This window comes from Mobula hypostoma, chromosome 14, assembly GCF_963921235.1.
Source record: "Mobula hypostoma chromosome 14, sMobHyp1.1, whole genome shotgun sequence".
NCBI lineage: Eukaryota > Metazoa > Chordata > Chondrichthyes > Myliobatiformes > Myliobatidae > Mobula > Mobula hypostoma.
Genome location: NC_086110.1, coordinates 46,426,662 through 46,439,712, shown reverse-complemented (window position 1 = coordinate 46,439,712; position 13,051 = coordinate 46,426,662). Strand labels below are relative to the sequence as shown.

Sequence of the window (13,051 nt, the reverse complement as noted above, 5' to 3'; positions counted from 1 at the left end):
AGAATTAACCAAGTCCATATACAGTTAATAATGTGGGAATGAAATACTTTATAGCTGAATAAGTTTATAATTAAATCAACAGTATCTTTTTTTCATTTAAATATAATTCAGTTACTACATTTTTTTTGTATTTGGATTAAATTCTGTGTGGAACAAAACTGGATAATCAGATGGATTAAAGATTGTCTATGTTATCCAATACCCCAAGGTTGGTGCAAGTAAATTACAGATTGTGGTACAGCCCTTAGTTATCTGTACAAGTTTGGGTAGCGTACTTTATTACCTTCTAAGCATTGGTCTGGCTGTGTTCTGAATGTACTCAGAGTCCCATGTGCGAGAGCACGTAAAGTGCAGGAAAATGACACATTCACATCCCACCTGCCTTATATGTCGATGAATTTTAGCAGTTTGAGCTGAGTATTGGGGGTGAGCAATGGATGTAGCTGCATTCTGAATGTACTTTTGCACCCACGGCCTTGTGTGCATTCTGCTGCAGTCATTGTGGAACTGGCACGCCCTTGAGTTAGCTTGGAATGTATTCATAGACACTGATTAGTAACAGACGATGTGAACCACCGTGAAAAGACCAAACTTACTGCAAGAGAATAAACAAGAAAACTATTCTCTTCATCCTTCATCAGCTTGTTAGAGTGTAGGAAAGGAATAATTGAAGTAAATAGAATTCATTATCTGCCATTTGAAACCTTTATATGCACATGCATTTGTTTTAAAGGATTTCTGGTAGACAGGAACTCAATGGCAAAGTGGTCTCTAGTTTTCTGGAGAATGGTCTTGACCCGAAACATCGACTCTTTACTCATTTCTATAGGTGCTGACCTGCTGAGTTCCTCCAGCATTTTGTGTATGTTGTCTACTTTTCTGATGACTGCCTTTCCTTATGGGAGCACGCCATCTATCTGTGGCTGCCTTCATCTGGGATACCTGGTAACGACACCAACCTAGCTTATTATTTCCAGGCAGTCATGTTTGAATGCAGCCAGATCTGTTTATTTGTATAATCGCGACTATTCCAAACCACCGTCTTCTAGCCAAACTCTTTACCTCGGTTTGCCTGTGTGCTTCACTGCTGTAACGAGAGGCTTTGCTTTAATGTGTTCTCAGGGTGAAGAGCATTTGCGGACCTCTGAACAACTATTTCTGCAGCATTCTCCACAGAAAGTACCGTGCAGCAACCGATGTTTATGCACTCATGTTTTTGGCTGACGTGATAGATTTTGTGATTATCATCTTTGGGTTCTGGGCATTTGGGGTAAGTTTCTGGCATTTTGAGTATTAGCAGACACATTGATATTTTTTAAGATGTCATAAGACCATCAGAAAAAGGAGCAGAATTAGGCCATTCGGCCCATTGCGTCTGCCCCACCATTTGATCATGGCTGATTTATTTCCTTTCCAGCCTAATTTTCCTGCATTTTCCCATAACCTTTCATGCCCTGACATATCAAGAATCTATTCTCTTCCACCTCCTTCTCATCTGTTTTAGCTCATCACATGATCGTGATTCAGGTTTGAACCTCAGCCGCAAGTGTCACGTATGAGTTGATGACCAGGAGCTTGACTGTATCTGTATTGATGCAGCCTGTTCAGTGCAAATCTGGAATCCTTGCAAGTGCCTGTCTTGTCCTGTCCTTAGACATTCTTTGGTCCCGCAGATCCTGATCCAGTCAGCAGATCCAATCCAGGCCAAGCTCCATGTGCAAAATAACACTTCCATTCATTCATTAATCAGTTGATTATTATTGAAGATAATTGACATTTATAATGTTTGGAATGAGTAACAACTTTTCATTATGATTTTCATCTCTATGTTACCAAGAAATATGGTTTATTTGGTTTATTAATTTTAACAATTTATATCCCTATGTTTTACTCTTAATTCAATATGCATTTACAAAATGTTTCTTTGCCCCTATTTCTAAGTGGCTTCTCCAATCTGACAATAATGGTATCTAGGGTTAGCTCTGTCAGATGTATTAAATGGGCTTTTCATTGCCCCTTTCCCCAGGTATTCTAGCCAACGTCCTACGAGTGTCTGTCAAACATAGGTGCTGGGAATTAGATCAGTTCCTAGAATTCACTGACACATCTTTTTAGTTTTGAACTGCCTGAGTTAGTTCTAAGTTTAGTTATGTACCAAATCGATAACTGCATTCTGCAAGCAAGCACAGCAAGCACTTTATGATTATTTTTCCACACTAAAGTCGCTTCTTTTGCCTAAACAGAAATATACAGCAGCTGCAGATATTGCATCGACACTGTCTGATGACCAAGTTCCTGAAGCCTTCCTGGTTATGGTGCTAATTCAGTTCTCCACTATGGTGATAGATCGTGCTTTATATTTGCGCAAAACTTTACTGGGAAAGCTCATTTTCCAGATAATTCTCGTGCTGGGAATACATATATGGATGTTCTTCATATTACCAGCAGTCACTGAGCGGTACGTAAATAGAATATTTGGCAGAGATAGAAATGGGAAAGATTGAGTTTAATTTGTTTTGATGTACACAAATACCTAGCAGGTCAGTCTGCATCTGAGGGAAGAGAAACAGAGCGAAAAGCCTCCCCCGTTCTGACAAAGGGTCTTTAACCTGACACATTAACTTTGCTTCTCTTTCTACAGATGTGGCCTAACCTGAAGAATGTTTCTACCAATTTTTGCCTTTTAGTTGTCCAGCTCCCATAGCAATTTTTTTTGATTTTCAATTTGCTTTGATGCATGTGTGAAACACAGCAGTTCTATGTTATTGATACAGAAACTACACCCATGGTTTGTTGAGCTAAATCCCATTTTTCTACCTAAGTTCTCAAAATTTACGCTTGTGGAAAATGCCAAACAGAAACCTGCTTCAAAAGATAAATTACGTCCATTATCATTTTGCAGGTTGAGTGCACAGCTTTGTATTACAATGGCTTTTGTAAATGAGAAACCATTGCTTGAAAATGTGGGAAATTAAAATGAAAGGTGGTCTGTTGTGTAAAATATTGAGTACTTAGGTGGCAACAGATTACTAATAAAGCATTTTCTTAAAGCGTTTAAAATCAAATTGTGGCAGAAATCTTGAGGCACATTTTAATTCAACAGTGTGTAAACCATTAGCTCATTCAATCATTTAGAGGCATGATACCTTATAGTTATTTTTATGTACATCTTCTCCAAACAGAATGTTTAATCAGAACACAGTGGCACAACTGTGGTACTTTGTGAAGTGCATCTACTTCGCCTTATCGGCTTACCAGATCCGGTGTGGCTACCCAACACGCATCCTCGGTAACTTCCTCACCAAGAAGTACAACTATGTCAATCTTTTTCTCTTCCAAGGGTAAGTCATAAAAAGCTGGACTGTAGCCAGCTGGCACATGATAAAATATTCACTGCAGATGAAATGATCTGTTGGATTAAGGTGTAGAACTGCATTTTTCTTGTAGCTTAACTTTTCTATGCATGCTTATAATCACCATTATCTGTGTAACTGTTTAGTAATTGTAGTGTAGCTGATTCTGTATATTTCTAGAAGCTTCTGCAACAAATGTTGTGCCACTTGAAACTGGCTATTTTATAGATTAATTGTTGTAAGACCGTAAGATATATGATCAGAATTAGGCTGTTTGGCCCATCGAGTCTGCTCCGACATTTCATCATGGCTGATCCTTTTTTCCCTCTCAGCCCCAGTCTCCTGCCTTCTTCCTACACCCCTTCATGCCCTGACCAGCCAGGAATTTACCAACCTCTGCCTTAAATATACATAAAGACTTGGCCTCCACAGCTGCCCATGGCAAAGAATTCCACAGATTCACCCCTCACTTGCTAAAGAAATTCTTCCTCATCTCCATTCTAAAAGGACACCACTCTATCATGAGGCTGTGTCCCCTGCTCTCTTAGACACTCCCACCATAGGAAACATCCTCTCCACATCCACTCTATTAAGGCTTTCACCATTCAATAGGTTTCAATGAGGTCACCCCTCATTCTTCTGAATTCCAGTGAATATAGGCCCAGACCTACCAACACTCTTCATATAACAAGCTGTTTAATCCTGCAGTTATTTTCGTGAGCCTTCTTTGAACCCTCTCCAGTTCCAGCACATCCTTTCTAAGATAAGGGGCCCAAAACTGCTCACAGTACTCCAAGTGAGGCCTCACCAGTGCCTTTTAAAGTCTCAACATTACATCCTTGATTTTATATTCTAGTCCTCTTGAAATGAATGCTAACATTGCATTTGCCTTCCTCACCACAAACTCAACCTGAAAATTAACCTTCAGGGAATCCTGCACAGGGCTCCCAAGTTCCTTTTGTGGCTCTGATTTTTGTATTTTCTCTCCAGTTCGAAAATAGTCAACCCTTTCATTTCTTCTACTAAAGTGCATGACCATACACTTCCGGACACTGTATTTCATAAATCAAAGGGACGTGCTGCTATCTCCAGTCTGAATATGAGACTACCACAACTTCTTTTCCTTTGTCTTTTCTTTGTTCTGGTATCACATAATAACATATAACAACCAAGCTTTATGCCTCAACCGTGACTCCCAAAGAACCTCAGGATCAATGTGACCAGGTTGTGTCATTGTGATGGTTCCGAGGATTAGTTAATATTATGTGTTTATACAATTGATATTCTCAACCTTCAGGATGCCCTTTTGTTTTTGTAGGTTCCGCCTTGTACCATTTCTGGTGGAGCTTCGTGCTGTGATGGACTGGGTTTGTACAGACACCACCCTTTCGCTCTCGAGCTGGATGTGTGTTGAGGACATCTATGCCAACATATTTATAATCAAGTGCAGCCGTGAGACAGAAAAGGTATGTGGTCCACCTTTGTCTGACATCCATGAATTGTGAGGTATTAAGTATGGCAGCTGATTTTAGGGGTGTGTAGTGAGGTGTAGGAGAAGGACACTTGGTGCTCCTAGCCTGCATTGTCATTCAACAAGGTTATAGCTGATGTTGTAACCTCAACTTTGCATGGCAGTGAAACCCCCACTAACCTTTCACATGCTTACTTATCAAGAATCTATTAACTCCGGACTTACAACAGCCAAAGACTGGTTACATTGAGATAAAGTAGTTCACCTCATTTTTGCCTTAAATGGGTTTTAAACACTGACCTCCAGTTTGAGTTTCTCCCACAAAAGGCAACAACCTTTTCACATCCACCCTATGAAGGACAGGCCCCTCCATCAAGTCACTTGTCACTTTTCTAAACTCCAGTTGTAAAAGCCTAGACAATCTCAGTTTTCCTAATGCTGCTTGCCCATTCCATGTATGTGGAATGCTGTGCCACAGACAGCTGCGGAGGGCAAGGCTGTGGGTATACTTAAATGGTTATTATTCTGTTATGGATTTATTGAGTATGTCACAAGAAAATGAATCTCAGGGTTGTAAATGGTGATATGTAGGTACTTTGATAATAAATTTACTTTGAACTTTAACTGTAGCCCTCCTTTAACCCTTCCATCCAAGTCCTTATCTAAATGTTCCAGTCAAACCCACATCCACCACTTCTGCTGGCAGCTTGTTCCACACTCACATCACCCTCTGAGTCAAGAAGTTCCCCTCAGTTTCCCTGAAATATTTCACCTTTCACCCTTAAACTATGACCTCTAGTTCTAGTCTCACCCAACTTCAGTGGAAAAAGCTTACTTATATTTACCGTATTTATACCCTTCATGATTTTGTACACCTCTATCAGATCTCCCCTCATTCTCCTACGCTCTAGGGAATAAAGTGCAAACCTATTCAACCTTTCTCTAAAACTCCTGTCCTCAGTTCCCAGCAATATCTTTGTAAGCTTTCTCTGTAGCAGCATCTTTGACAACTGCTTGCTTTCCAAGTTCAGTGTGACAACTGGCCCCATTATTATCATCCTTCCTGTTTGACAACAAGCTGTTTTTCTGACAGAAATAGTTAATATATTCAATTTGAATGGGAATAAAACCAGCTGTGATATTTTCAGTGCATGTTAGCTTATGAAATGGTGTAACAAACACTATATTTTTTGTAGCGCTATCCACAGCCTAAGGGACAGAAGAAAAAGAAGATTGTCAAGTATGGAATGGGAGGTCTCATCATCCTTTTCCTCATCTGCATCATCTGGTTTCCCCTTCTCTTCATGTCGCTGGTCAGATCAGTGGTTGGTGTGGTGAATCACCCAGTGGATGTGACAGTAACAGTTAAACTTGGTGGCTATCAGGTAATTAGTTATAGATGTTGAAACCCCGTAATGTCTAGTTTCTGCACTGAAGAAAAATTGGTTACAGATTTTTTTTCAGGGAATTGTTACCAGGAATGTCCAGGCACAAAAGATGAGAGGTAATTGACCTAACATGATTCATTAAATTAGCCTCCTTCCTACAGCCTTTTGGAAAATCATAACTCCTTTACTCACTGGCTTATAATTTTCCACCATAACCTCAAGAATCCTGTTAGGAAAACAATTTGCTCTTATTAGGCATTAGTACACGGTGTCCTGGAAAAGACTTAATCCATGGGTTTTTCTTGTTAGCCAGCTTGCCTGCTATTGCTACAGCAATGTAAAAAGGCAATCTCCCATGTCAAGTATGATGTTCTCCTGAGGGGTTGCCTTAATGGAGGACAGCTGAGTGTGACTTTGTTTAACACGGGGAGTCTGATGCATGGGCAGCCACCATGTGGACCTTGACAGATCGGGGTCAGGGTCCCGTGGCGTGGAGTGCAAGACCACTGGGGACTCTTCCTCCATTTTCACTGCCATTGTGATATGGCATCATTTTCTGCCAACTCCCACATTGAGGTCTTGGTTGGATCGTTCTTTGTCTGGTACCTCCCTCTTGACCTTACCACCATGGGTGACCCTGCCAGGAGCTAAACTCCAGATGGCATTGCCTTCAGGATCTGAGGAACTCTCAGGTCTCTCCATCATGACAAGGTGATGATCCTTGGAGAAGGAAGCTACATCATTTTTCCCTCTTCAATCCCTCCTTGGTGAACTCTGAGTAGGAGCCTTGGGTCATGCAGATGACTGCGACCCAGCAAAATAAATTGTTTCATAATACAGCTAATGTTCGGGTTATTGGGCCTAATGTATCTCCTGCAATAAATCAGCATGGAGCAAATTTTGGCTACTACTCTTATCCAATCTCTGATTTACCATGAGATTCAGTCCCTGTTGCTGTGGGCAGATGTTGCCTTAAATTGCATGGATTGCAATAAAACAACGGTGCTTAATATTAAACTTGTATTGCTGATAAAATCTATTTAATTAATATGACACACATTTCTTTACTGTTATACCCGCAGCCTCTGTTTACAATGAGTGCACAACAACATTCACTCAAACCATTCAGCCAAAAGGAATATAATGACCTCTGTTCAATGTTTGCACGCAATTCAGTAAGTTACCAAGCATATTGTTTGATGTTACATATCTACAGTGGGCACAAAGCAAGTATAACATTTCTAAGCCAATTCCTTCCATCAGCAGAAACAAGAAAGAACCAAAGACCTAACATTACGACTTTTTGCTAGCCTTGTAGAAAGCTTCTGGGGAGATCCTCTCATCAGGCACTATATTCTGAAGTTGGATAAACTAAAATATCCACTTCTCTATTCTAAGTTGGTGATCCTATTAAAATAAATGGTGCCATGCTACATATACCAGCCCCTCTAGATGGAAAATTGAGAGTTGAATGCAAAAGAAGCTTGCCGCTGAATGGCAGAAGTCAGAAGTAAATGGGGAGTAAGATGCTCATGGATGTGACCTTCCTCTCTGCTGTTGGCCTTAGCACTCAAAGAAGCTGCTTTTGTATCCAACTCTCAATTTTCCACACACACTACAGCCCCACAGCCATGACCATTTGGTGGGAGGAGAATGGTTAATTTGGAGATGCAGTGCAGTAAGGCCCTTCTGGCCCAATGGCACAGCCTAGCAGCCCACCTATTTAACACTAGCCTAATCACAGGACAATTTCCAATGATAAATTAACCTGCTCATTGGTACATCTTTGAACTGTGGGGGGAAACCCACCAGGTTCAAGACTCCAAGCTCCGAATGGTCTCTTTATTGGTAAGAACCCCAACCCCAACTTTTTCCACAAAGGACAAAACTGTATGCTAGTGGGAGCAAAGTATGTCTGTATGAAGATGGGGAAGGCGTATGAACTCAATGTGAATGGGGTTAGATAGGAGGAAAGGAAATAGAATGGTGCCTCAGTGAATGGGACAAGAAGGATCCCTACTGATACAAAACTATAATCTGTGGTAGCAAAAGACATTACCAGTTTCTTTTTGAGAAATCCCGCACAGTTTTCATCCTGTGAAACAAGCAGTAGGACTTTCTATTGCATTATGAGGTCTAACAGTTCTGAATACAGCTGCTCCTTCACACATGAGAGAACGGTAGTTTGGGCTGTCTCTGACATGTCAGTCTTCTTGCATGTAAGCTTTTACAATCAGGATATTTGACTTAACCTGAATGTCTTGGCTGTTAGTGTTTCTTTTTTGCATTTTGTGGATGTACATACAATCTTTAACGAGTACTTTATCCAGTGAACTTATCAGCTTAGTGGTTTGGCAGCAACATAATTCCTGACACCTGAATGTTTCCTCTCATCTCTGCTCCTGAAGACTGCTATGCAGTTTATTACACTCTATAGTTATGAAGATGTCATGACGGCACATATTGAGGGAAGTTCGGGGTCACTGTGGAGTGTTAGTCCACCTAGTCGCCGGGCAATGATTGATGAGCTCAACAGCAACAATTCAGTGATGACTCTTCGCCTAATGTGGTCATTTCAGAGGTAAGACCATCTTTAATATCATCTCAGCCTTCAGCCTAGTCATCCTCTGACCTCCATCCTTCCAGCCAAACCATAGAATAGCTGTTCCCACTTGCAGACCCCAACCCTTCTTGCAGACATGCTCACCCATTCCCTGCCACTAACTTTGCTCACTGATACCCAGTATTAGGTTCCAATGCTTGGCCAGTGCAAGTCAGCCATCTACCTCACCTGAACCACATTCCCGGGCTGCATCTACACCAGCAAGTGTACAGTGTCTATTCAGTCCATTGTGTGTCAGCTTTTCAGAGGAATCAACCCTGTAGCGTGTTTGTGTGCCATAATGCAGGTCCTTCACACACCACCTCCACACTCACAGCAGGCCCACAACCATGACCAGTTGGTGGGAGGAGAGTGCTTCATAGGACCAGTGGGGAAAATTGGGTAGAAGATGGAACAGGCGCAGTTAAACTACGCTTGTAATGACATTAAAGATATTTTAAAGTGTTTAAAATTAAACAGAATAATGAGGACTTAACTGAACTTTATTATTTATAAAATACATATAATTTACAATTGTATAACAGTGTATTTAACTTAAATTATTAAGAACATTTGGTACCTTTGCTTTCAGAGACCTAACTCTAGGTGGAAAACATGAACAAGCCTCAGAGAAGCACACCATTGACCTAAAACCAGAAAACCCTGTGCGAAAACAATTGGCAGGTCTTCTCCTGGGAACTCGAAAGGAACCAGTGTACGTCTTTATTTATCTTTCTAGTTTGAATACTGCTGGTTCTGCGGTGACCTTGGATGTGAACTGATTTTAACGGTGACCTGTTTGAGAGTAATTAGATTCACACATTCTTGACCATGGAGGCGGCTAATTGGAGGGATATGAAAAGGCAGGACTCAAAAATTTACTGGTGCATAATGTTGCTATTGGAAATAAATAACTCAAGTCCTTTTGCAAGTATTTATAACTTCAGGGAGTACATGAATAATCTGATATTTTTCTAAGGATCTTTTCTCTGTAGTAGATAAGTAAGAAGATTTACAATCACCAGATAAGAAATTTCTCCTCATTGCCATGTAAAACAACTATCCATTGTGGTGAAATTACCCTTCTTCATTCCAAATTCACCAGTGAGAAGAAATATCCTCTTTTACCCACTCCAGAACCTGTAATAGATTGCCTGCTGTTGTTTGAAACTCCAGTGCTTAGGGGCCAGACCCTCTCAGTTTCTCACAGGATAAAACCTGCTTCCCTGGAATCACTGTTCTTATATCTCTAATACAAATTAAGGCAGGATTATAGAGTTCAATGTGTCATTTCTATTTTATTAATACTTTTGAAATGTTACTTTGATCATTGCGAAATAGTGATGCCTGAGTCTTTAGAATTGTTGGTTTAGTCTCACTAATGTCATAGAACAGCATATCAGAAAAACAGGATCTTTGGCCCCTCATGCCTGTGCTGACCATAACAACAATTCAAACTGATCCCGTCTGCTTGCATGTGATCTATATCTGTCTCCTCCCTTTGCCTGTTCATATGCCCATCTAAATGTATCTGAAACATCACCATTGTATCTGTTTCTACAACCTCCTCTGACTGAGCTTTGCAGGCACCTACCAGTCAGTGGTGCCATCCCGAATCTGGGGTTGGCGGCTATACACCTCCATCTTCTTCGATCTTGCGCTCTTTTTCTGGCCTCAGCGTAATTCAACCCAGTCCATTGCCTCATTATCGTACCGTGGTTCACTGCCTTCCTCTTTCCCTCTTTCCTTCTATCATCCCTTCCAATAACAATTTCTGCAGTCCACCACCTCTTAACAAGTGCCCGGCGTATTCCAGCTTCCTTTTCTGCACATTCTTCAGCAACTCCTTTTCTCTCCTCACTCTCTTCAATGCTTCCATATTACTGACCTTCATCACCCATCTAATTTTCTGCATTCTCCTTAAACACTACATTTCAAATGCCTCCAGTCGTCCTTGTGCTTCCTTGCATAAGGTCCACGATTCGACTCCATACAGCAGACTGCTCCAGACGTAGCATTTCCAAATTCTACAACGCAGCCCAAAGTCCAACGTCTTGCCACACAGCATGTCACTCAGGCTCCAAAACGTTGATCTTGCAATCTCAATCCTTCATCTAATTTCTGTATCACATTTCCCATCCTCTGTAACCATCTGTCCCAAGTACACAAACTTCTTGACTTGCTCTATGCCTACGCCATTAATTTTGATACTGATTTTGGGGACTTCTTTCTTCCGTGATACTACCATCATCTTCGTCTTTGCAGCATTTATTTTCATTCCAAATCGTTCTCCTTCAGCATTTATCTTACCTACTATTCTGAATAACTCATCCTCAGTCTTGGCTAACAACACTGAATCATCTGCATACCTCAAGTTGTTCACCGTCACTCCACCAATTTGGACACCTACCACTCTTTTTTTTTAAAACTTGCCTCATAAATCTTCTTAAAAATCTCCCTCTTTTACCTTATTCCTTTCCACCGTGGGAGGAAAAGATTCTGACTATCTACCCTATCTATACCTGTCATAATTAAATTTACTTCCGTCAGGTTACCACTGAGCCTTTAACATTCTAGAGAAGAAAATCCAAAATTTTCCAACCTCTCCTTAAAGCCAAGTCAGGCAATATCCTGGTGAACAATTTCTGCATCTGCTCCAAAGCCTCCACATCCTTCCAATAATATGAATCAGAATCAGGTTTATTATCACCGGCATGTGACGTGAAATTTGTTAACTTAGCAGCAGCAGTTCGATGCAATACATAATCTAACAGAGAGAGAAAAAATAAATAAAATAAAACATAATAATAAATAAGCAAGTAAATCAATTACATATATTGAATAGGTTTTTTAAAATGTGCAAAAACAGCAATACTGTTTCTTAAAAAAACAGTGAGGTAGTGTCCAAAGATTCAATGTCCACTTAGGAATCCGATGGCAGAGGGGAAGAAGCTGTTTCTGAATCGCTGAGTGTGTATCTTCAGGCTTCTGTACCTCCTACCTGATGGTAACAGTGAGAAAAGGGCATGCCCTGGGTGCTGGAGGTCCTTAATAATGGACACTGCCTTTCTGAGACATCGTTCCCTGAAGATGTCCTGGGTACTTTGTAGGCTAGTGCCCAAGATGGAGCTGACTAGATTTACAACCTTCTGCAGATTCTTTCGGTCCTGTGCAGTAGCCCCTCCATACCAGACAGTGATGCAGCCTGTCAGAATGCTCTCCATGGTACAGCTACAGAAGTTTCTGAGTGTTTTTGCTGACATGCCAAATGCGGCCTGACTGGTGCTTTTATATTCTTTTCCCCTTGAAATAAATGCCAACATTGCATTTGCCTTCCTTACCATAGACTCAACCTGTGAATTAACCTTCTGGGAGTCTTGTACGAGGACACCCAAATCCCTTTGCACCTCTGATGTTTGAACCTTCTCTCCAGTTAGATAATAGTCCGCACTATTGTTCCTTTTTCAAAAATGCATTATCATACATTTCCCAACACTGTATTCCATCTGCCTCTTTTTTGCCCATTCTTCCAATTTGTCTTAAGTCCTGCTGCAACTGCATTGCTTCCTCAGCACGAACTAGCCCTCCACCTATCTTTAGATCATCCGCAAACTTTGCCTCAAAGCCATCAATTCCATTATTTAAATTATTGACAAACAATGTGAAAAGTAGGGATCCCAGTATTCTGAGGAATACCACTAGTCACAGGCAGTCAACTAGACAAGCCCCCTTTATTCCCACTCGCTGCCTCCTGCCTGCCAGCCATTCTTCTATCCATGCCAGTATCTTTCCTGTAACACCATAGGATTTTATCTTGTTAAGCAGCCTCATATGAGGCACCTTATCAAATGCCTTCTGAAAATCTAAATAAATGACATTCACAGCCTCTCCTTTATCATCCTGCATGTTACTTCCTCAAAGAATTCCAATAGATTTGTCAGGCAAGATTTCCCTTTTCAGAAACCATGTTGAGTTTGACTTATTTTATCATTAGTCTCCAAGTACCCCGAAACCTTATCCTTAATGATGGACTCCAACTCTTTCCCAACCAGTGAGGTTAGGCTAACTGCCCTAAAATTTCCTCTCTTCTGCCTTCCTCCCTTCTTGAAGAGTAGGGTGACATTTGCAATTCTCCAGTTCTCTGGGATCATGCCGGAATCAAGTGATTCTTGAAAGATCATGACTAATGCATCCATTATCTCATCAGCAACCTCTCTCAAGACCCTTGGATATAGTC

At 40.9% G+C, this 13,051-nt stretch overlaps 1 protein-coding gene across 5 annotated transcripts in view; it reads left to right on the top strand.

Moving 5' to 3' along the window:
* Positions 1-13,051, top strand: part of piezo1 (piezo type mechanosensitive ion channel component 1 (Er blood group)) — a 312,347-nt gene that overhangs the window by 290,952 nt on the left and 8,344 nt on the right. For 4 of the 5 annotated variants that reach the window (XM_063067069.1, XM_063067071.1, XM_063067068.1 and 1 more), the window contains 8 exons: positions 1,123-1,270; positions 2,244-2,458; positions 3,183-3,341; positions 4,672-4,819; positions 6,021-6,209; positions 7,295-7,387; positions 8,621-8,793; positions 9,407-9,529. In XM_063067069.1, coding sequence (XP_062923139.1) covers positions 1,123-1,270; positions 2,244-2,458; positions 3,183-3,341; positions 4,672-4,819; positions 6,021-6,209; positions 7,295-7,387; positions 8,621-8,793; positions 9,407-9,529 — 1,248 coding nt within the window. The remainder of the gene's footprint in view (positions 1-1,122; positions 1,271-2,243; positions 2,459-3,182; positions 3,342-4,671; positions 4,820-6,020; positions 6,210-7,294; positions 7,388-8,620; positions 8,794-9,406; positions 9,530-13,051) is intronic. The other variant, XM_063067072.1, reaches the window with a different exon arrangement.